We start from the raw sequence: 21459 nt of genomic DNA on the forward strand, positions 1-21459 counted from the left end.
ACAGTGCTAGCCACCAAACCACCGTTCAGGAGAAATTGTGACATATCCCATATGTAATAGACTGACCTTGTTGAATCCAGATGTTTTGTACATTTCTGTTCTCATTTGTATTTATTGATAGAATAAAATCTCTCCAATTTTGGAGACATGGTTGATTGACTTTTTAAACAATAGCATCTTACCTACTAATGTTTTGTAATCGCTGTAGTCTCTTGATTGATTTTTTTAGGCATGCTAGCTGCATGGCTTAAGGGATTTGGTCCAGACTAAAATGACACTTGTGGTATCCCAATTGTTTTGGTGATACCACATTTGTTGTTTTTAAGTTTGAATCATGCATGCCAGTTCTGCCTCTTTTCTGGGCTCGTTCCTGACCCGTCGACTGCAGCCATCCTGTGTCGTCTAATGTGCTCTGCAGTCTCAACCAGCGGTGCGGAAGATTTGTTGTTGCTGTTGTTGTTGTTGTTGTTGAGAGAGAGAGAGAGAGAGACGAGGAACTACGGTCCAAGCTGAACCTCTACCAAGAAGACTGCCATGTCCAAAGATTACCAGAGAAAGCCGAAGCAACTGCCCCAGAGGGAGAGATGTTAAAATGCGATTCAAACGACCTACTATCATCCTCCAAGATGTAGAGATGCCCGAAGAGAAACTGCGGCCACTGCCCATCAGAGCTGGTGAAAACATTATATTTCCAGATGTGAATGAGTTTGATGTTTCTAGGCCAAATACATTTGAAGTAAGTTAATAAAATAATAAATTAACCTCAGATAGATAAATAGGTAATATAACTAAAAACTAATAATATAACTATGAAATTGCTTTACATTCTTCCCTGGTGCTTCTCAAACTCTCAAGTGCTGAACGGTGCATACATCTTTTGAACTAAATTATTATATAAACATCAAACAACAAATTTAATTAATAAACTTTAATCAATGATATGAGTCACTGATTCTACCGGGTCACATGGAATCCTTTTCATTTATTTGTGGTTCGTTATTCATTCTTTATCATACTTGAAAAACTATTGGAAAGATAAGTCTTCTATATATTACTATGTTTTTGTTTGTTGTGCATATCCTTTCTCATGATTGTTGAGTATACTAAGTGGAAAACTGACTAGGATTCAATATTGAAACACAAAGTGGAGTCATTTTAAAAGCCACTTTAGTGTCATTTTATTTGTTTGTTTTGTTTATTAAACAAACTCAAATACCTCGAGATTGTACTTCAGTGCAGTACTAGAGTAAGTTTACTTATACCACCACTGCTTGAAACGTGTGTGTCTGTGTGCATGCCTGGGTAGGCTAAAGCGCTCTTGAGCCTATAAGTCAGTATTCAGGGATAGTTTGCCCGCTGTCCTGCCTCTGTGAGTATCAGAAACATGGCGGAAAGCGAATTGAACGTTGACAGCCTCATATCTCGACTACTGGAAGGTACTGTAGCTACGTGATAACCTTTCTTCCTGTATTTTTCATCGAGAAAATGACTGAATTGTACGTTGTTGTTTGTAACTAGTAACTTCACAACATGTTATAAACACGTTAGCATCTCGCGTTCTCTGCTATCGTTCAGCAGCTAACGTTAACCTTTGCGTTAAAAGCTCTCTGCTGCTGGAGAAACGTAAACTTTAGTAAACGTTAGCATGGTGTCACAGTCCCCTGTAGCTATCTATTCGCTAATGTTGGATTGTTAATCAACGTTAGTCGTGGCACAGTGCTTAAAAAAGGGAGAGTGGCGTAACAATTAGCCAGCTAGAGAGCTAACTAGCTATCTATGCTAGTGATACAACTTAACGGTGTAAATGCTAAACTAGCTAGCTGACTAACGTTAGCAGAGTTATGGCAGGTGACTGTTTTATCGTCACGGACGGGATGTAATGGGAAGAGAGAGAGAACCGTGGGATTCTGTGATTGCTAAGCTACATTACTAACTGTTCTGCTTGGCTAGGCATGTTGCTAGCACGTCGGCTACCACCCAGGACACGCCCCCTTACGAAGGAAACCCAAACCTGCATAACTAGCTACTGTTTTACATTCATCAACTATATCCGGCGAGTTTCGTTAGTTTCTAAAGTTTGTTCCCAAACCACATATTAAAACGACGAAACATGTATTTTCTTTTTGTGGGAGGCAAATGAAACAAAGTCGCATTCTGTATGTTTGGTCTGGAAATAAAGGATAAATAAAAATTTGCTGATGAACACTATTATGATCACAGCAAATGTATAATTTAATCAAACCAAATTTATGAAAACTCCACTCTAGACTTTTCTTCCTGCTTGGACCACACTGCCCTCATTCACTCACTTCATATCTACACTTGCCAGTTCATAACAACTTGTCTTGACTGGAATATGGTATCACTCTCAAAGTACTAATGGACTATCAGTAGATAACAACTAAATCTAAGTCTTTGTTCGTTTAAAAAATGCTGGTAATTTATGAGATTTTATAGCTATAAAGCGGTCTTGAATTTCATTTGAATGCACTGATGTTTTTTGTGGTCAGAATACTGATTTAGCCTACAATTTGAAAGTGTAGTTACCTGTCCCCTTGCCATGATGTTGAATTTGATGCATATTAGTTCTGATCACTGTGGCAGGTTGCTTAATGTGTTAATGTCTAGTGTCAAATACTTACTCACTCCTGTTAGAGAATCAGCCGATGTTGAACTATTTTGTCTTGCAGTGCGAGGATGCCGTCCAGGGAAGGTGGTACAGATGACAGAGGCTGAGGTGAGGGGGCTCTGCATCAAGTCCAGAGAGATTTTCCTCAGTCAGCCGATCCTGCTAGAACTGGAGGCTCCACTCAAAATCTGCGGTGAGAACGGCACCTATCACCTTTTTAAAAATGTACCTATATTCCAGCGCAGGGTGATGAGAAAACATGTTGATAGTTAGAGGCAACCTTGGCAACTCTACATTATTCCTTAAGCCCTGCGATTTCACCAGGATAAGACACACACAGTTATTCAAAAACTTTATCTATACTGTTCATTAATTTCACATAATTGATTGAGATTGTAATGTTACTTGCGACATTGATGAACATATCCTTCCAGGTGATATCCATGGACAGTACACAGACTTGCTGAGGCTATTTGAGTATGGAGGTTTCCCACCTGAGGCCAACTATCTGTTCTTGGGGGACTACGTGGACAGGGGGAAGCAGTCACTGGAGACCATCTGCCTGCTGCTCGCCTACAAGATCAAATACCCAGAAAACTTTTTCTTGCTCAGGGGGAACCACGAGTGTGCCTCCATCAATCGCATCTACGGCTTCTATGACGAGTGTAAGTTGGAAAACTCACCCGTTTGTTATGCTACATGTGCATACTGTTCACAGTCCTAATTGTGAGTTGGACTACTGCAAAAACTCAGAAGAAGAAATATCAAATCTGAATGTAGAAAATACAGTATTATTAGTTAAGTCTTTTTTTTTTTCTGCCACTTTTCTTAATTTGTTCCTCAGGCAAGCGCAGGTTCAACATAAAGCTCTGGAAGACCTTCACAGACTGTTTTAATTGTCTGCCCATTGCTGCGATTATTGATGAGAAGATTTTCTGCTGCCATGGAGGTTTGTGAAGCGCGTGTGTTATGTAGCAGCCACTGAGTAATGTGGATAATCCACTTCTCCCTGAAATCAAAGTGTACCTGTACATGGGTTTAAAATATAGGCTTGTATTGTTATTTAATCTAGAATATATGTAATGTAACCACAGGTTTTAATTGTGATGAATCATTCATTGTGTGCTATTGAGAATGTAACTTTTTTTTTTAAATCCCATTTTTGTCGCATCAGTACAATACCCGTAAGTCATCATTTCCATTTTGCTTAACGATGAAAAAAAGTGATCTTTTCACTGATTCACAGGATTTTCTGTAGTGTGTGTTGTTTGTATTACAATTATCTGTTGTCCTCAGGGCTCTCACCTGATCTACAGTCCATGGAACAAATTCGGCGCATTATGAGACCCACCGATGTCCCAGACACAGGTCGGTTGTGTTTGTGTTGCTGAACTATAAGAGGACAATATCTTGTTGAGCTGATTGCAACTTTCACAAGCCGCAGATGTTTCTATATATGTCTGCACTGCTCTATTATTATAGATTGCTGATTGTGTTCATTAACTGCTTTATAATTTGTGTTAAAAATGTAATGCTGATGTGCCACTTTAGATTCATTAATTATGCTATTAGTTTTGGCTAAAATAACCTTTTTCTAGACCTCAACTATTACAGCTGGTAATTCAGATTTTGTCTATATATATCTATATAGTCATAAAAAGGCTCAGTATAGTATGTCATGAAATAATAAATCAATGCATAGTATGTCATACAAAATATTAATACAGTTTAATATTAAATTATTATAGTATAGTATGCCATAAGCAAGTTTTAACCACAGGTGCATTCCTCATGCACATTTGTTTTTTACTGAGACAAAATAACTTTGTTTCTCATCATAATTTGAATGTGCACGCTGCAAAAAGTGAATAAACGTTAGCCTACCATAGTTTTACAATGTTTTTTCATATGTTGTGTATGAAAAGGCCCAAAATGAACACTAAAAGTGGACGAATAGATAATTATAGGTAAATTGGAAGAAGTTGATCACTATAAGCAGTTTGCAATGTATGAAACATACATTTTATATTATGTCATATAAAAGTCTCGGTATAGTATGTTGTAAAAAAAGTATTCCTATAATTTGATAATCTAAACATTAATTAGTATCATGTGTCATAAAGAAAATTATATATTTAATAAAATGAAAATGTAATATGTGAGTGACTGATAACTCACAGTGATTGACTGATTGACTTTTCTGTTGTTCGTGTCAGGGTTGCTGTGTGACCTGCTGTGGTCGGATCCAGACAAAGACGTCCAGGGCTGGGGGGAGAACGATCGGGGGGTTTCCTTCACGTTCGGGGCCGATGTGGTCAGCAAGTTTCTCAACCGTCACGACCTGGACCTCATCTGCCGAGCACATCAAGTAACTCTTGTGCTTCTTTCTTATTAAGATTAAGAGAATTTTGCAGATTTTCAACTGGCTGTGTATTGTTGCCGTGTGGGTGGTATGCAAAAATGAACAATGGACCCTCAGCTCTTGTTTTAGCAGTGTTGGAATGTAACGAAGTACATTCAGGCTACTTAAATACTGTACTTCTCGTCCACTACACCTCAGGGGAAAATATTGTCCTTTTTTACTCTACATTTATCTAGAGTTTGGTGGGCAACCACGGTTTAGGTAATCAATGGGAAACATTGTTACAGTTTTCTGATAAAATACACTGTGTAAAAAAAAAAAAGAATATTTATGATACAATAACCAGATGGTCACATACAGAAGGTATTTCATCTCTTATATTGCCATGAAGCAGACTGGCTGATGTATTGCATGTAGTTCAACCCTAATTGTAGGGCAATTTTGCTTAAGAAGTTTGCTTAAAACATATCTTTAGTGATAGATAATTGTCAGCTATAATTCTGCTACCTTACAGGTTGTTGAAGACGGTTATGAGTTCTTTGCCAAGCGACAGCTGGTAACGCTGTTCTCTGCCCCCAACTACTGCGGGGAGTTTGACAACGCAGGTGGGATGATGAGTGTGGACGAGTCCCTTATGTGCTCCTTTCAGGTAGAGAACCCTTCGTTTGTTATACCGTAACATAAATGCTGATTTGTGGACTTTAAAATGTATTCATCAGGACCATCGTCCTTTCTTTCAGATCCTGAAGCCGTCAGAAAAAAAAGCGAAATACCAGTATGGAGGGGTTAATACAGGACGCCCTGTCACCCCGCCTCGCACCGCTCAGCCACCAAAAAAGAGGTGAGCGGCTGGCCCTGACTCTCCTGCTTCTCCCCCGGTCGATCACTGGCCAACGTCCCTGCAGGCTGCCTCAAACACTCCAGCCTTCTCTCAGTCAGCTTGTTCATGTGTTAAAAAAAAAAAAAAAGAAGACAAAAGCTCCAGGAGTGTCTTTTGCTTGTTCTGTGGGTATTTTTATGAACATGTGTTTTTCAATTTCTTATTTGATGCCATGGTCTGTATTAACTCAGCCCTGCTACTCACTCCATTCAGCAATATTTAAACCAAACTCTTGTGGAATGGGCAAGATGTTAAGAATAGATGCTTCTCTTCCTTCACATTAACAATTTCCATAGTGATTTTGTGTATGCATGCACGCTTGTGAGGCTGAGATGGGTTCTTTGCTCTAGCCAATGTAAAACCATAAATTCTCACTGACAACAGGGCTAATTGTTTCTCGCCCTACTGCCATCGCCCACTTCTATGCTGGATGAAGTGCTACACTGCTTAATGGAATAGATTTATATTTTGGGAAATATGCTTTCTTATAAAAAGTTAGATAAGGAAGTTTATACCACTCTCCTTTCTGTCAAATATGAAACTGACATCAGCTGCTGGCTAACTTAGCTTAGCACAAAGACTGGAAACAGGAGAAAATGTTATTCTGGCTCTGTTAACTGAAACAACCTCCACCTACCAGCAGCACGGTGTTTGTTTCATCCATCTTTTTGGTACGGAGTAAACAAACTTGAAGAACAAAGATGAAGCATTGATCTTCTCATCTACATTAACTTTCGGCAAGAACACAATTGAACATAATTTCCCAAATGTAAATTTTTCCTGAAGAATTGCAAGTTGGAGATTGCTGTGACTTTGACTTATGAATGTTTTTTTCTTCAGAGATACCAATAATATCCAAATATTTTGATGATATAAAATACATTATTGTGAAAATCTAGACAAATGAAAACCACAGCAGAAACTGAGGTAGAGTACAGGATTCAAAAGTAGGTGTCAGTACATTCATCTTAACAGCAGTAGATGTTGACCTCTCGATCACTGAACATTGTTGCACTTCTAGTTAGGCCTGTCACGGTAACTTAAGTTGGACGTTATATTTCCCCAGAAATAATTGAGTTTGCCTATTATATCAATATTATTGTATTTTTATTACAAGATACTTTGATGCCATTCATATAATGATAATTTAACAGCGTAATAATGCGAGTACACCCTTTCTAAGAGCAGTGATTCACACAATGTACAAGTGTTGTAATGGAAAGCCGTGCTGTTTATTCTGGCATCATGTTGGCTAAAATGCTGATCATTCTTCTGTAAACAAACATGCATGTAACATAAATATTGAGGTCAGCAGAAATGATTGAGGTCATGTCAATTAATCATACGATAAGTTGATGCCGTAAAGATTATTGAGGTTATGTCCATCTGTTGTATACGTCGTTAACGGAATTATCGTGACAGGCCTACTTCATTGCATGACATTGTAAAGAGGTCAAACTCATCAAGGCAAGATGATGGTTTTTTTGGTTATTGTTGGCTAGTTATATTGGTTATATATTTCCAACTCCTTAACTGAACCAACGTATTTTTTATTTATTTAAATCTTGCCTTTTGCTTTGTAAATTTATTGGTCTTCAAGTTAGAAACAGTATGTTAAGACGTTTTGAGATTTGTACGAGTTTGTTTGAAACGAGTGAAATAAAAGGTGTTGAGCCTGCTCTCTGTTTCTCTTTGAGTTCTGAGTAACACAAACAATGGTAGTTAACGATGTCCAATGAAGGCAGATGTATATCACAAAAATACCAGTTTAATGTCGTAAAAAAATGAAAAAAGTCAGTGTATTATTTAAAAAAAAAAAGACTTTAAAAGTCAAAATAGACGAATAAAAAGTCATAGTATAATGTTAGAAATAGTCATAGTATGACTTAGTATAGTAAAAAAAAAGAAGTCAAAAACGGTCATAGTATAGCATGTCGAAAACGGTCATAGTATAGCATGTCGAAAAAGTCTAAAACAGTCATAGTATAGCATGTCGAAAAAGTCAAAAACGGTCATAGTATAGCATGTCGAAAAAGTCTAAAACAGTCATAGTATAGCATGTCGAAAAAGTCAAAAACGGTCATAGTATAGCATGTCGAAAAAGTCAAAAACAGTCATAGTATAGCATGTCGAAAAAGTCAAAAGCAGTCATAGTATAGCATGTCGAAAAAAGTCAAAAACGGTCATAGTATAGCATGTCGAAAAAGTCAAAAGCAGTCATAGTATAGCATGTCGAAAAAAGTCAAAAACAGTCATAGTATAGCATGTCGAAAAAGTCGAAAACAGTCATAGTATAGCATGTCGAAAAAGTCAAAAACGGTCATAGTATAGCATGTCGAAAAAGTCAAAAACAGTCATAGTATAGCATGTCGAAAAAGTCAAAAACGGTCATAGTATAGCATGTCGAAAAAGTCAAAAACGGTCATAGTATAGCATGTCGAAAAAGTCAAAAACAGTCATAGTATAGCATGTCGAAAAAGTCAAAAACGGTCATAGTATAGCATGTCGAAAAAGTCTAAAACAGTCATAGTATAGCATGTCGAAAAAGTCAAAAACGGTCATAGTATAGCATGTCGAAAAAGTCAAAAACAGTCATAGTATAGCATGTCGAAAAAGTCAAAAGCAGTCACAGTATAGCATGTCGAAAAAAGTCAAAAACGGTCACAGTATAGCATGTCGAAAAAAGTCAAAAACGGTCATAGTATAGCATGTCGAAAAAGTCAAAAGCAGTCATAGTATAGCATGTCAAAAAAAGTCAAAAAGGTCATAGAATAGCATGTCGAAAAAAGTCAAAAAAGGTCATAGTATAGCATGTCGAAAAAAGTCAAAAAAGGTCATAGAATAGCATGTCGAAAAAAGTCAAAAAAGGTCATAGTATAGCATGTCGAAAAAGTCGAAAACGGTCATAGTATAGCATGTCGAAAAAGTCAAAAGCGGTCATAGTATAGCATGTCGAAAAAGTCAAAAGCAGTCATAGTATAGCATGTCGAAAAAATATAAATAAAATGTAATTGTATAGTATAATATTTATTAATAAAGTAGGTCATAAAAAGTGTCATATAAAAAGTCACAGTATGTATGACAAAAGAACTATCATGTCAGAGTGTCCTTCACCTTTGGGACCAGTGTGGTCAGCAAGTTTCTCAAACTTTGGTGATTTTCAACTGATTTGTATCGACTTTGTATCGTTGCAATGTGATAAGCAGGGCGCTCCAGGCGGCAACAAGTTTCCCTTTAAGGGCTACATTGAAAGTATTACCATGGAGCCTTTCAATGTATTTATTAAGGCAAATTAATTGGAACAATTACATTTTACAAATTCACATGACTGTGCAAAATATATTGTTAATCAGTTCAGTTTAACATTCATAGAAGTCCCACTGATTACATGTGAAGAAAAGACTCACTTATTTACAGCATCATCTGTTAAAATCAAGGCAGGTTTCTGTTAAAATACACAATTTGTAAAGATGAATGAATATTTATCTTCAAGATTCAAGATGTGAATGTGTTTTGACTAAACCAGTAAAATAAATACTTGGCTATTCAAGGCATTTCATCATCAATATTGCCATGAAGCAGACCTGCTGATGAATTGCATGTAGTCCAACCCTATTTGACTTGATGACAGTTTCACATATAGAAGAAGGTTCTTGCATGCGTGGATAGATTATTAGTGTTAAATCTCTGAATGATTGTGTGCATTGTGAATATCGTCTTGTTATTCTGATGAAGACAGACATCATTCTGACTTGAGGGCCTGCAGCACTGACTGTGGTACTCTGCTAACATAGTACTCGTGGTTTCGTAGTGTTGCAAGAACGCCGGCCGAATTCATGTGCTTGACGTTAGCATCGTAGCAGTATGCATTGCCATGCATGTCAGTCAGTTTACCTGCACAAGGAAAAGGAACAGAAAAGGGGAAATAAACATTTTAAGCAGTAATTTAAAGACTAGTAAACTATGCATTTTGTAAAATGTAATGGTTGAATTGTACCCTAAAAGGTGCAGGTCTACAAACTATACTGCTACTTTGGTTTAAAAACTAGATTTTTGTATTTTAAAACATCCTCTGCTGCTACAGAATTGATGGTTTTTACCTCCAACAGCATGCAGAATGGCTTCAGGAGCGCAGGTGTCCCACTTCTTGCACCCTGGGCTGGCGAAGACATAAGCAGAAGCCTTTCCTTCAACAAGCTGGATTATCTGCAGAGAGATGATTTGATAAACAGACACTCTTTAATTAAACATCACCAGGCTCTTTTACATATGTACTAGTGTAATAGCTATAAAACATCTTAATTCTGGTCATGAGTCGCCAGGCTACCAGCCAACTTTGGTTAACTGTTTGGAGTTAATGACAAAACTAAGGCCTCTAGCTACAGTAAGCATTTAACATTTGCAGCATAGTTCTTGGTCAGCGAGAAGAACAGATGTTCTATCAATGGATAAGTCATGTCAAAAAGACCAAGTTGGATGGCTTACATGCTTTGTGTTGGTCTAACTTTTGACAGCATATTTATCAATGTTGCTGTCACCGAGGGAATAACAATGATGCGCAGGAAGAGCTGTTCTTTTCAAATGCCTAAAGGTGTAATTTCACACCATCATCAGACCGATTTTGAAGCAGAAAGATGCTATGGTTACTAAAAGTAGCATTAGCTTGAAACGTCACTTTGTGGCTTTGCTAGTAAAATGCACTTAAAGGAAGCTACAGCGTGCAGACCTTTATATTTTCATTGCCATCTAGTTTTGTTCAAGCGCCTGCCTACAATGATTTTTGGATGTGCGCAACCACTCTACAATATTTGTGGTTACTAAAAAACACGAAGAGGCCGTAGAGGAGAAGATTGGCAGTATCTGGCAGCCATTTTATTTTGTGTACGTCTCATTTGGGAGCAATTATGCCGCACTGATTAATGTCACAAGATGATGCTTAGTTACAAAACACAGGACCCTGCTTTTTACTGATCTTAAAAAGACATTCCTTTGATGGCAGATGTTAGGAATAGTAAAGGCTTGAAATAATTTCAGATCAGGGTCAGAAACATGACTCGGCTTGCTCTACATCCACCTCACCTTGTTCCCAGCACCACCAACTCGTACAACCTCATGAGGCTCCATGGCGTCTACACAGTCCGTTACCAGCTTGTTGCTGTGCGAACGTGTGGTGGTGACAATGCGTCTGTCACCTGGAACTTCCCGCAGCTGAAATCCAAAGGCACCCAGTCCCGGCATTCCCCACATGGTTCTTCCTAAAGCTGCTCCTGTTCCAAGCTGACGAGGAAACTTTGAATTAACCAGAGTTACAACTGTTAGGACACGGCTACATGATCGTGTAGTTTGGTCTGTACCTCGTAGTTGTAGAAAGGCTGGTTGATGACACCTGCAATTGCTCTGCCTCCATATGCAATACCAATAAGCACCGTCACATTATCCAGCAGCCCTTCAATCAATAGCAGGATGTTAGCGAAAAGCCACCAATTTGAATGCATTTTAAATCATAAGCATATATTTGGGATGTGGTCAGTTACATATAGGTGTCATTATGAAAATGACATGCTGGACAGAAAGGAAAGGATAGTAAGTTATAGTGAAGCGTCCTTGTTTGTGCAGAACAATGTATACTATACACTGCCAGGGATAATCTTCCTATCAGTTTTACATACAAAGAGCTGTGCTGTAAGGCTGAGAGGTGTCCGACCCTTTGCTTGGTATCTGGGCCTCAGTTTGGTGATGGAGACACCTTGACGCTGGGGTCAGCAGAGAGAGAGACAGAGTGAAAGAGAAACGGGTAGACAGCAGAAGCAGGGACACACACAGCTGTGCTTTTAACATCTAACAAGTTATTGCTACTGCTGACTTTAAAGATACATGATTAATAGACAAGGTTGCACAGGGTGCAGTGTTTGGTTGATTAGAGTGGCAACACACTGCAAAGCCAGAATGTGGTACATGTAGCGACTGCATGTGTCCTCGAAAGCCTTTCATACAAGCTGGTGGAGCCATTTTAGTGCTAAAAGTATTTGTTCAGGGAGTTTCAGGACCAAGAACTGGATAACTCACAGAATGTCTCAGCCCACATTGCAGAATTTGCAATTCACACAGACACACACACACACACATACGTGGAGGCAGATTTTTTTTTAAGAAGTACATTTGGAGAGCCTACCTTCAGTATATTCCTTTGTGCCATCGAGAGGATCAACCCACACAACTAGCTGAGATTAAGAAAGAAACACTCAGAGGTTCATGTATGTAATAATACAACTGTACTGCACCTCTTTTTAACAATTATGATACATAGAAAATACAATCTTATTCTATTTCTTAACCTAATAACTTAGATTGGAAATATTGTTTTTATTACTGATTTTATTGGCGGTTACCTCCTCCTCCTTGAGACCGCTATATTCTTCTGGACATGTCTTCTGAAGGATTTCCTCTGAGAAGCCGCTCTCAATGAGATCTTCCTTTATCTCCTCAGCTGGGAGGTCCTAATAAACAAGTCATACACAGTAATCCGTCTTTCACTCTCCTATAAAGCTTAAATACTGAAATACCCTTGCATGGTTGGGTGTCCATGGACCTCATATAACCAATACACTAAACAAATATGCCATCTCCTCACCTCCTCTCCAATGATGGTGATTTTAGGGAAACGTCTGGACAGTGATGCACAAATGCTCTGCTGTGCTAGTCTGTCTGCCAGTGTCTGCAGATCATTAGCTCCAGTCTGTGCACGGATACAGGAATCAAAAAAGGTTAAAACAATTCATCTCAGTCTGTGCCCTGCATTTCAAATGACCCAAGATTTCCACAGCAAATGTGTCCATCTGGGACACGCTATACTTGCTCTGATTTAAATACCAAAAAATATATTGATCCCACCTTTTCCACAATGCCAAGTTCTCCACTCTGAAGGACCTTCCTCACAATGGCCCCGGCCTTTTCAGCCACAGTGTGGGCAGAGGCCACCAGCCGCATGAGCACAGCAGGACTTCCAGACATTGCTGATAGACAGAGCAGACACATTCAAAATCATGACCAACAACTAAGGTACATCTACAGCCTTTATGATTAATAATACAATTGAGATAATGACCATACACTATGTCCAAAATGATCAGGACATCCTCAAAACAATTGATCTTTAGCCCCTCTTGCAATTTGTCATAAAATGTAAAACTCTTCCTTTTAAGTGAATATCTTACAGAGAGTGGACAATTAATAGCAAGTGGAAACGACTGTATTCACCTGATCATGCAACAAAATTACATTTGTTATGAGCTAGTATGTTCTGCTTTTATATACAACGTCTGTGTTTGATTTACATCTATTTCAGAGCAATTAGGATAGCTAGCGCTAAGTAAAATTAGCTCGTAAACCAGTCAGAATAAGCAGCAAACCTCTGCACTTCTGGCTATTTAGCTAACATGGTAGTGTTGATAGCTAGTAAAACCCGGGATATTAATCCAACAATATTAATACGTATCCAGTAGAAAAGTTAATACTTACTGATGATAACACCGAGAAGAAGCCACTAAACGGTTTTCAATGATACAGGAAGAGCAATACCTTTGAACCAAAGAGCCAAAAATGATGTGCCAAGATAGTTACCAGAACACTCAAGAGACAAATGGTGAGCTATCGCAGCTAGCAAGCTTGTCATGACATTCAATAACAGACACGCTAACTAATTATACTTTTGACACACACAATGAGAACGTCAACTTCAGTTGAACTATTATCTTTACAAAAAACTAAACGTATCTTTGTGGTCCTCGCTAAACAGAGAAACAATCAAATCTACCTTGGAATGGTCTAACGGCTTTTCAGCAAATGCGGGAGTGAAGCCTCTAGCTTTGTCCGTAAACGTTGTTCTCTCTGTACAAATAGTCATATGCTGCGTTCAAGAGAACTCGGAACTGACAAATCTCCGACATCCTGCCACACCTGCTAGAAATAAGTATACCACTCTACTCCCTTTATAAACTTGGGGCAGATCCATCTACCTCGACTTAACGAAGAAGCAGTTATCACACAGCAATAGAATCGCACATTGTTAATGGTAAATACAACCATTGTGGTAAACCATCAACTAAAAGGCAAGTAGAATTGCCTGCTTTTAGTAGAACCTGTTCTGCATGCAAATTGAATAAGGATCCCTCATTTTATTAGCAGCTGGTTATGGTAAACAATCTCTGAACGTTATCTTATCTGGACAAGTATTATTCAGAGTTCAATTTTGTGTACACTAGCCATGTTCATGACAAAAATCAGTTTGTCATGAACAGCCATGGTTTTGTTTACGTTTTGCGTCGTGCACCCTATATAGTCTATGAGTGTACCAGCCACTTGCTTGGAGGCAATAATATGGCTCAAGTGTCCACCGAGTTGTTTCATTCAAGGGAAAAAGAGGACACAGATATTTGCTTTAGATTTTTATAAAATATGATTTTCGTTTAAGTTCAACACTCATTACTTTTATCAACAAGTTAATTGCAAGTTTTGAATGAACATTTCTTCTATATTTTATCAAACATGACTTTTTTTAAATCGCAGATTTTTTTAAATAACACTGCCAGAACATAATGTGCGATCGGTGTTTGTAATTTGTGATATCAAGGCCTAGAGACAACATGCAACACAGCTTGATACATCAGAATCTTTTATTAAACTTGAAAAGCCATTTATTTGAAGTAAGAAACATTTTCCATTTCCATATAAATTTCAAAGCAGCTTGCCCTTTAGTCTTTTAGCACATATGACTTAGGATGAGCCACTGTTTCTCCCCTGTTCACTCACTACCATTCCCACATTACTATAAATTAAAACAATTAAAACTCGTGCACCGAGTGTTAGTTATTTGATGTGGCATAGCCCTCTTTCACGACCTGAAGTGAAGCCACTATTAAACTAGTTTTAGGCACAGAAACACGAATAAACCTGGAAGCAGACCAATCTTAATTTAATTAGTAATACAGAAATATTAATTAACATCATCACTGTAAGTCCCTGTATATTCCTGAAAAAAATAACATTTTTGTAAGGACAGAAAAAATGTGATTATGTAATATAAATGTGCAAATCACAAGTGCTTCATCTGTTAGCCAGAGGTCTGTAACCCATCTCTCCCTCCAGCTGCTCTGCAGTGAGAGCGCCCAGCAGAGGCTGACAGTCTGGATTGAAGACAGAATAAGCGCTCATTTCTCCAGGCTCGCGGGCAGCTGGGCTACGGAGTCCCTCATAGAGCCAGTAGAAGAGGGAGATGACAAAGAAGGGCAGGCCAAACTCTAGTTCAACAAACAGGCCGAGCAGCACCAGCCACAGCACCACTTTCAGCAAAGTGAGGTTTGAGAAGACAAATTGTTTTGAAGCCAGCCATCTTCCCACAGCGCTGTCCAGCAGCCAGTCACTACGGTCCTGTAGAGAAGACGCAACAGGAGGTTCAATATGTTCAAAGTATTTCAACATCACAGGTATACTGCTTACAGTGGGTCTGGGCACAAAACAGGCCTCTCTCTCTGCCAGGGGCCCACATGTTAGGAGGCTGTAGGCATGTTCAGTTAAGACGGGAGGACTTGTTACTTGCTGGTCTACTGTAGTTTGATTCACTTCAAACTCGTTCAAACTACAACCATTATAGACAGATAAGAGGGAAGGTCAGGCCAGGAGTATCATGGAGTGGCGTGTTTGGATATTCATTATAATTTACCATTATATATTATTTTACATTTTTCATAATGTATTTGTTAGTTCTAGTGAGTACTTGTAGACATTAGCATTTAAAGAGGTTCTTGTGAAATATTATGTTACAAGTAGGGCTGAAACAGTAAATTACTGAATTGATTTCACATTCACAGCTTCTCAAATGTGAAGATTCTCTGCTTTTCTATGTGTTTATATATATATACTTTAAAGTTAATATGTTTGGGTTTTGGAGTGTTGGTCAGACAAAACAAGGAATTTGGGTTTGAGTAATTTTAAGGGCAATTTTCAATATTTTCTTACATTTTATAGAAATAAATCACTTAACATACATAGTAATGGATGATTAATCAATTATGAAATTATTGTTAAATTAGTTGTAGCCTTAGTTACATGTGTCTGTGTTTAACTTTGTAAGGATATTTGCTTCACTATTGTAGATCCAAAAATAAAATACAGATTTATCTTAAATTATTAATCCAGCTGCAGTGAACACTAGCGATAAAAGATACATAATAATTCAGAAAACATTTAATCAGAAAGTTAATGTGAGCTGATTCAGTCAGTCACATCATAAACAAGTGACATCTCACCTTTATTGGAGAGGTCTGACTCGAAGCTCTGATGTTTTCTGTCTCTTGAGTCCGTTGACTGTCGGTTGTTGTTGTTTTTGCATCAATCTGAGCAGCTGTGTCCGCTGCTGTCTGTGCTATGCACTGCGGACCAGCACTGTCAACCCTTTTCACCGTATGTTCAGCCTGTCGTCTGGCTCTGAACTCTGCCAGCTTCTGCTCCATCGACACGGACGTTACTGTGTGTACGTGGCAAAAGAGACGCTGGCGCCACTCACTCAAAACCTCTGGATTTCACCGTTGCTTCAATAAAGCTTAATGTCAAATACAATCACGTCCACTGTCACTCACTTCCTCTTCGTTTTTAACATCATGTTGGTGAGATTTCATCATGCTACTAGCTTAGCGAGGCATTTGTTTACGTTTTACTTCCGCGCCTGCCAAAAAGAAGGATGTGATGTCGCAAAGAGCTGTCAATTGTCGTAAAAGGCTTCGTTTTCCAGCTACTTTTCACAGGTATGCTACAAGCTAGGTTGTTGTTTGTTTTAACACTGCTAAAACATAATGGGATTGGTGTGTTTGTAATTTGTGATATCAAGGCCTAGAGACAACATGCAACACAGCTTGATACATCAGAATATTTTATTAAACTTGAAAAGCCATTTATTTGAAGTAAGAAACATTTGTTTCCATATAAATTGCAAAGCAGCTTGCCCTTTAGTCTTTTAGCACATATGATTTAGGATGAGCCACTGTTTCTCCCCTGTTCACTCACGACCATTCCCACATTACTATAAATTAAAACAATTAAAACTCGTGCACCGAGTTAGATATTTGATGTGGCATAGCCCTCTTTCACGACCTGAAGTGAAGCCACTATTAAACTACCTTTAGGCACAGAAACACGAATAAACCTGGAAGCAGACTAATCTTGATTTAATTAGTCATACAGAATTATTAATGAATATCATCACTGTAAGTCCCTGTATATTCCTGAGAAAAATTACATTTTTGTTAGGACAAAATAAATGTGATTATTTAATATAAATGTGCAAATAACAAGTGTCTGTAACCCATCTCGCTGTCCAGCTGCTCTGCAGTGAGAGCGCCCAGCAGAGGCTGACAGTCTGGATTGAAGACAGAATAAGCGCTCAGTTCTCCAGGCTCGCGGGCAGCTGGGCTACGGAGTCCCTGATAGAGCCAGTAGAAGAGGGAGATGACAAAGAAGGGCAGGCCAAACTCTAGTCCAACAAACAGGCCGACCAGCACCAGCCACAGCAGCACTTTCAGCAAAGTGAGGTTTGAGAAGACAAATTGTTTTGAAGCCAGCCATCTTCCCACAGCGCTGTCCAGCAGCCAGTCACTACGGTCCTGTAGAGAAGACGCAACAGGAGGTTCAATATGTTCAAAGTATTTCAACATCACAGGTATACTGCTTACAGTGGGTCTGGGCACAAAACAGGCCTCTCTCTGCTGGAGATGTTAGGAGGCTGTAGGCATGTTCAGTTAAGACGGGAGGACTTGTTACTTGCTGGTCTACTGTAGTTTGATTCACTTCAAACTACAACCATTATAAACAGATACGAGGGAAAGTCAGGCCAGGAGTATTATGGAGTGGTGTGTTTGGATATTGATTATAATTTACCATTATATATTTTACATTTTTCATAATTTATTTGTTAGTTCTAGTGAGTACTTGTATAAATTATCATTTAAAGAGGTTATTGTGAAATATTATGTTACAAGTAGGGCTGAAACAGTAAATTACTGAATTGATTTCACATTCACAGCTTCTCAAATGTGAGGATTTTCTGCTTTTCTATGTTTGTATTACTTTAAAGTTAATACGTTTGGGTTTTGGTCAGACAAAATAAGGAATTTGGGTAATTGTAAGGGCAATTTTCAATATTTTCTTACATTTTATAGAAAAAATTATACATCACTTACCAAATATAGTAATGGACTGATTAATCAAGATGAAATTATTGGTTGATTAGTTGAAGCCTTAGTTACATGTGTCTGTGTTTAACTTTGCAAGGATATGTGTTTCACTATTGTAGGCCGATAAATAAAATACAGATTTATCTTAAATTTGTAAAATACAGCTGCATTGAACACCAGCAATACATACATAATAATTCAGAAAATATTTAATCAGAAAGTTAATGTGAGCTGATTCAGTCAGTCACATCATAAACAAGTGACATCTCACCTTTATTGGAGAGGTCTGACTCTGCTCCATCGACACGGACGTTATGTCCGTGTCGGTGGACATACGTGGCAAAAGAGACGCTGGCACCACTCACTCAAAACCTCTGGATTTCACCGTTGCTTCAATAAAGCTTAATGTCAAATACAATCACGTCCACTGCCACTCACTTCCTCTTCGACTTTAACGACATGTTGGTGAGATCTCATCATGCTACTAGCTTAGCGAGGCATTTGTTTACGTTTTACTTCCGCGCCTGCCAAAAAGAAGGATGTGATGTCGCAAAGAGCTGTCAATTGTCGTAAAAGGCTTCGTTTTCCGGCTACTTTTCACAGGTATGCTACAAGCTAGGTTTGTTCATTTGTGGTGAAATCCCAAAACTCTACATTTCATTGATCAGTGGATCAGTTCAGGTATGTGTGTTTCAGCTGTCGGTAACCTTAGCTAAGCTAACGTTGTCTTGTTTTACATTTAAAGCTATCGATAGGGAGAAAGTTAACGGACGAAGAAGCAATGTCCAAACTGTTTCTTTATGTTGTCATTGTGGAAGACTAGTTAACGTTAGTTAGCTCTGCTGACTTCAGTGAGGCTTAAACTGTATGAAGATAATCATCTTACAGCAGGTTCACTTCTTGCATTTTCAAGGATGATTTGTGTCATCTCGTTTTCAATCTCGTATACAAAACAACTAAGTAGGGCTGCTAACAGGCATTTGTATTATTATTAATTGTTCAAAGGATCAGAACATTGTGCAAAATGTTTATTAATAGTGATCAGAGCCTATGAGGGCATCTTCAGGTGGCATATTTTGTGTCCAATACCCAAAAAATATTCAGTTCACAATGATGTATAGCAGAAAAAAGCAGAAAAAAATCATCACAGTGGAAGAGCATGTTTTGCTTGAAAAATGAATTAATAATCAAAATCAACATAGTTACAGACGAATTTTCTGTCAATCGTCAAGTACTCACTTCGGTTCTATGACTGAGGTTATTTTCTTTTCTTTAACTGACACAGGAGTTATTGCTGCGTCGTGATTACTTCCGTATTTAATTTAGTCTAAAACAGTAAAACCGTCCTCTTTTAAACCATCTAGTGTCTTCCCTGTTCATACATACGTACATCTTTTTCTCTCATCTTTCTCTCTCCAGACATGGCCTCAGCTCCAGCACAGCAGCCTACCCTCACTGTTGAGCAGACCAGAGGTGAGTAGAACCAGTTATGATCTTATAAGTGTACATTTTCTAGGTGTTATGGTCTGTCTTATGTGCCCCACATCATTATTGCTGACACTTTCACCATGTCAAACTGCCGGATGACCCGAGATCTGTCTCCTCTACATTCAAACAGAAGCTGAAATCTTTACTCAGGCTTATCATTTGTGTCTATGGGGTTCCTTACTGTCTTGGGATGGGTGGGATGTTTGCACTTGTACTTTTAATGAAAAGCACATTCAGTTTACTTGTATTTCCAAGATCCTGTCTTTATCTACTTCATACAAAAATTACTTGCATCGCAGTTGCATATACATGCTGTAGAAGCAGATCAACTACTGATCTTTTGTTTGTCTCTTCCACAGTGGTACTGAGCGAGGTGATCCAGGCCTTCTCAGCACCAGAAAACACTGTGAGGATGGAGGAGGCTCGAGAAAGTGCCTGCAACGACATGGGCAAGATGTTGCAGCTTGTGCTCCCTGTGGCCACCCAGATTCAACAAGAGGTTATCAAAGCGTATGGCTTCAACAATGAGGGAGAGGGTAAGCGTAAGGCAGCATTTTCCATTCAGATATACACACCATACAGATGTACTCCATGCATTGGAGCATTGGACCAAGCAACAGAGTAAACTCTTAACACAAAGATTATTCTTAAATTCAGAGCCAAAGCATCATTCTGTAAAAGGAAATATTGTACAACCGGATTGAACTTCCAGGAACTCTACAGAGCAGAATGCATCGTTATTCACTAGAGCTCTGCCATACATTGATAGCATTATTTTTAACTTTTGTTATTGATAAACACTCATTTACGAACTCCAGAATACGTTCTCATATGAATATATGGAGATATTTACTGTACTCATAGATCTTATGTACCACAGGGTAGATGACACATTTTATCACATTGATCTGCTCCACCATGATCGGCTCTGCTCCACTTACAGGTGTCCTAAAATTTGCCAGATTGGTGAAGATGTATGAAACCCAGGACCCTGAAATTGCAGCCATGTCAGTTAAGCTGAAGTCTCTCCTCCTGCCACCACTGTCAACACCACCTATAGGAGGTGCCATTCCAGCTTCATAAGACTTCTTTACGTTCATTGGTCAACTGCAAGGTTACTTTCATCCAATTCTTTTGTTCAACATGAACATTCTTGTCGATCATATACTGTTCCTGAGAAATATTGGGACAAAATAGTTTCAAACTCAATACACTAAAACGTTCCAACAAAGATGAAACTTGCCTTATCTGCATTAAGGTTTAATTTAAAACATCCTTGCAACATTGTTAAATTATTGCCTTTAAAATGTTTCAGTATTTATTTGTTGCATTATGACAATTTTCTCACGTCGTTGAACCTTAAACATTTCCTTTAATGCCATCTTGTTTTCAATTTTAATTATACCATTTTTATATGCTGTCAGATGTATCAAATGTCATTCTTCTGTTATATATTAAAAGGTTTTCTGTGAATCTCTGTGTGGTATTTATAGAGAAAATGTGTGGGAAACAACTTTCATATACATAACTTTATTACTGCAATAAGGCATTTGGCAACAACATAGTCATATGATTACCATGTTTTTGGAAAACACTGAAGCGCTTACAACATTTACATTTCCTGACGGATACTGTAGTGTTTAAGGTTAAAACATCAGCATTCCAACAAATAAAATCTGAGTTCATGTCTGCCCCCTTCCTTTGTTTTAGTTTGGGTGCATGCAGACATGATACTGTATGACAGCAGGAGAGGTTCATGATAAAACTATTGGTCAAGATAAATAAAACTTAAGTGCTCCAGATTCTGAAATCATCCACATAAAAAGACAGCGCAAATTTACATTAATCATAAAGTGCTCGTTAATTTCTAAAAGGC

At 38.3% G+C, this 21459-nt stretch overlaps 5 protein-coding genes across 7 annotated transcripts; 2 read left to right on the top strand and 3 right to left on the bottom strand.

Moving 5' to 3' along the window:
- The first annotated feature begins 1320 nt into the window (after positions 1-1320).
- LOC142942418 (serine/threonine-protein phosphatase PP1-beta catalytic subunit-like) lies at positions 1321-7549 on the top strand. The gene is made up of 8 exons (XM_076084723.1): positions 1321-1436; positions 2691-2822; positions 3064-3294; positions 3474-3578; positions 3926-3997; positions 4846-4997; positions 5506-5640; positions 5732-7549. The coding sequence occupies exons 1-8, from the start codon at positions 1385-1387 to the stop codon at positions 5834-5836; spliced, it is 984 nt and encodes a 327-aa protein (XP_075940838.1). The 5' UTR covers positions 1321-1384; the 3' UTR covers positions 5837-7549.
- A 1587-nt stretch (positions 7550-9136) lies between these two features.
- On the bottom strand, positions 9137-13775 carry bpnt1 (bisphosphate nucleotidase 1). 2 transcript variants are annotated; one of them, XM_076084720.1, is made up of 11 exons: positions 13685-13775; positions 13390-13449; positions 12763-12884; positions 12503-12607; positions 12261-12368; positions 12044-12092; positions 11541-11624; positions 11226-11317; positions 10951-11148; positions 9972-10077; positions 9137-9765 (listed from the first exon to the last, which is right to left on the bottom strand). In XM_076084720.1, the coding sequence occupies exons 3-11, from the start codon at positions 12880-12882 to the stop codon at positions 9614-9616; spliced, it is 1014 nt and encodes a 337-aa protein (XP_075940835.1). In that variant the 5' UTR covers positions 12883-12884; positions 13390-13449; positions 13685-13775; the 3' UTR covers positions 9137-9613. The 2 variants fall into 2 exon arrangements, with proteins under 2 accessions (XP_075940835.1, XP_075940836.1); XM_076084721.1 differs by lacking the exon at positions 11541-11624 and having other exon boundaries at positions 13685-13774.
- Positions 13776-14525: 750 nt separating this feature from the next.
- On the bottom strand, positions 14526-16603 carry saysd1 (SAYSVFN motif domain containing 1). Its single transcript, XM_076084724.1, has 2 exons — positions 16176-16603; positions 14526-15297 (listed from the first exon to the last, which is right to left on the bottom strand). Exons 1-2 carry the CDS (start codon positions 16377-16379, stop codon positions 14974-14976), a joined length of 528 nt encoding a protein of 175 aa, XP_075940839.1. The 5' UTR covers positions 16380-16603; the 3' UTR covers positions 14526-14973.
- A 175-nt stretch (positions 16604-16778) lies between these two features.
- LOC142942420 (SAYSvFN domain-containing protein 1-like) lies at positions 16779-18623 on the bottom strand. Its single transcript, XM_076084725.1, has 2 exons — positions 18367-18623; positions 16779-17525 (listed from the first exon to the last, which is right to left on the bottom strand). Exons 1-2 carry the CDS (start codon positions 18427-18429, stop codon positions 17193-17195), a joined length of 396 nt encoding a protein of 131 aa, XP_075940840.1. The 5' UTR covers positions 18430-18623; the 3' UTR covers positions 16779-17192.
- Positions 18624-18641: 18 nt separating this feature from the next.
- Positions 18642-21056, top strand: grcc10 (gene rich cluster, C10 gene). 2 transcript variants are annotated; one of them, XM_076084727.1, is made up of 4 exons: positions 18642-18698; positions 19515-19568; positions 19943-20119; positions 20527-21056. In XM_076084727.1, the coding sequence occupies exons 2-4, from the start codon at positions 19517-19519 to the stop codon at positions 20664-20666; spliced, it is 369 nt and encodes a 122-aa protein (XP_075940842.1). In that variant the 5' UTR covers positions 18642-18698; positions 19515-19516; the 3' UTR covers positions 20667-21056. The 2 variants fall into 2 exon arrangements, with proteins under 2 accessions (XP_075940842.1, XP_075940841.1); XM_076084726.1 differs by having other exon boundaries at positions 18654-18776.
- The last annotated feature ends 403 nt before the right edge of the window (positions 21057-21459 follow it).

This window comes from Anarhichas minor, unplaced genomic scaffold (genome assembly GCF_050575085.1).
Source record: "Anarhichas minor isolate MPS153535 unplaced genomic scaffold, ASM5057508v1 ptg000136l, whole genome shotgun sequence".
Taxonomy (NCBI): Eukaryota; Metazoa; Chordata; class Actinopteri; order Perciformes; family Anarhichadidae; genus Anarhichas; species Anarhichas minor.

Coding starts and splice junctions, on each gene's coding strand:
- saysd1 (XM_076084724.1), bottom strand. CDS start 16,379: ATGGAGCAGAAGCTGGCAGAGTTCAGAGCCAGACGACAGGCTGAACAT. Junction 15,298..16,175: donor GTCAGACCTCTCCAATAAAG/GTGAGATGTCAC, acceptor TCTTCTCTACAG/GACCGTAGTGACTGGCTGCT.
- bpnt1 (XM_076084720.1), bottom strand. CDS start 12,882: ATGTCTGGAAGTCCTGCTGTGCTCATGCGGCTGGTGGCCTCTGCCCAC. Junction 12,608..12,762: donor AACTTGGCATTGTGGAAAAG/GTGGGATCAATA, acceptor ATCCGTGCACAG/ACTGGAGCTAATGATCTGCA. Junction 11,149..11,225: donor AGCCTTTCTACAACTACGAG/GTACAGACCAAA, acceptor TTTCCTCGTCAG/CTTGGAACAGGAGCAGCTTT.
- LOC142942418 (XM_076084723.1), top strand. CDS start 1,385: ATGGCGGAAAGCGAATTGAACGTTGACAGCCTCATATCTCGACTACTG. Junction 3,579..3,925: donor GATTTTCTGCTGCCATGGAG/GTTTGTGAAGCG, acceptor TGTTGTCCTCAG/GGCTCTCACCTGATCTACAG. Junction 3,998..4,845: donor CACCGATGTCCCAGACACAG/GTCGGTTGTGTT, acceptor TGTTCGTGTCAG/GGTTGCTGTGTGACCTGCTG.
- LOC142942420 (XM_076084725.1), bottom strand. CDS start 18,429: ATGTCCACCGACACGGACATAACGTCCGTGTCGATGGAGCAGAGTCAG. Junction 17,526..18,366: donor GTCAGACCTCTCCAATAAAG/GTGAGATGTCAC, acceptor TCTTCTCTACAG/GACCGTAGTGACTGGCTGCT.
- grcc10 (XM_076084727.1), top strand. CDS start 19,517: ATGGCCTCAGCTCCAGCACAGCAGCCTACCCTCACTGTTGAGCAGACC. Junction 19,569..19,942: donor CACTGTTGAGCAGACCAGAG/GTGAGTAGAACC, acceptor TCTCTTCCACAG/TGGTACTGAGCGAGGTGATC. Junction 20,120..20,526: donor CTTCAACAATGAGGGAGAGG/GTAAGCGTAAGG, acceptor CTCCACTTACAG/GTGTCCTAAAATTTGCCAGA.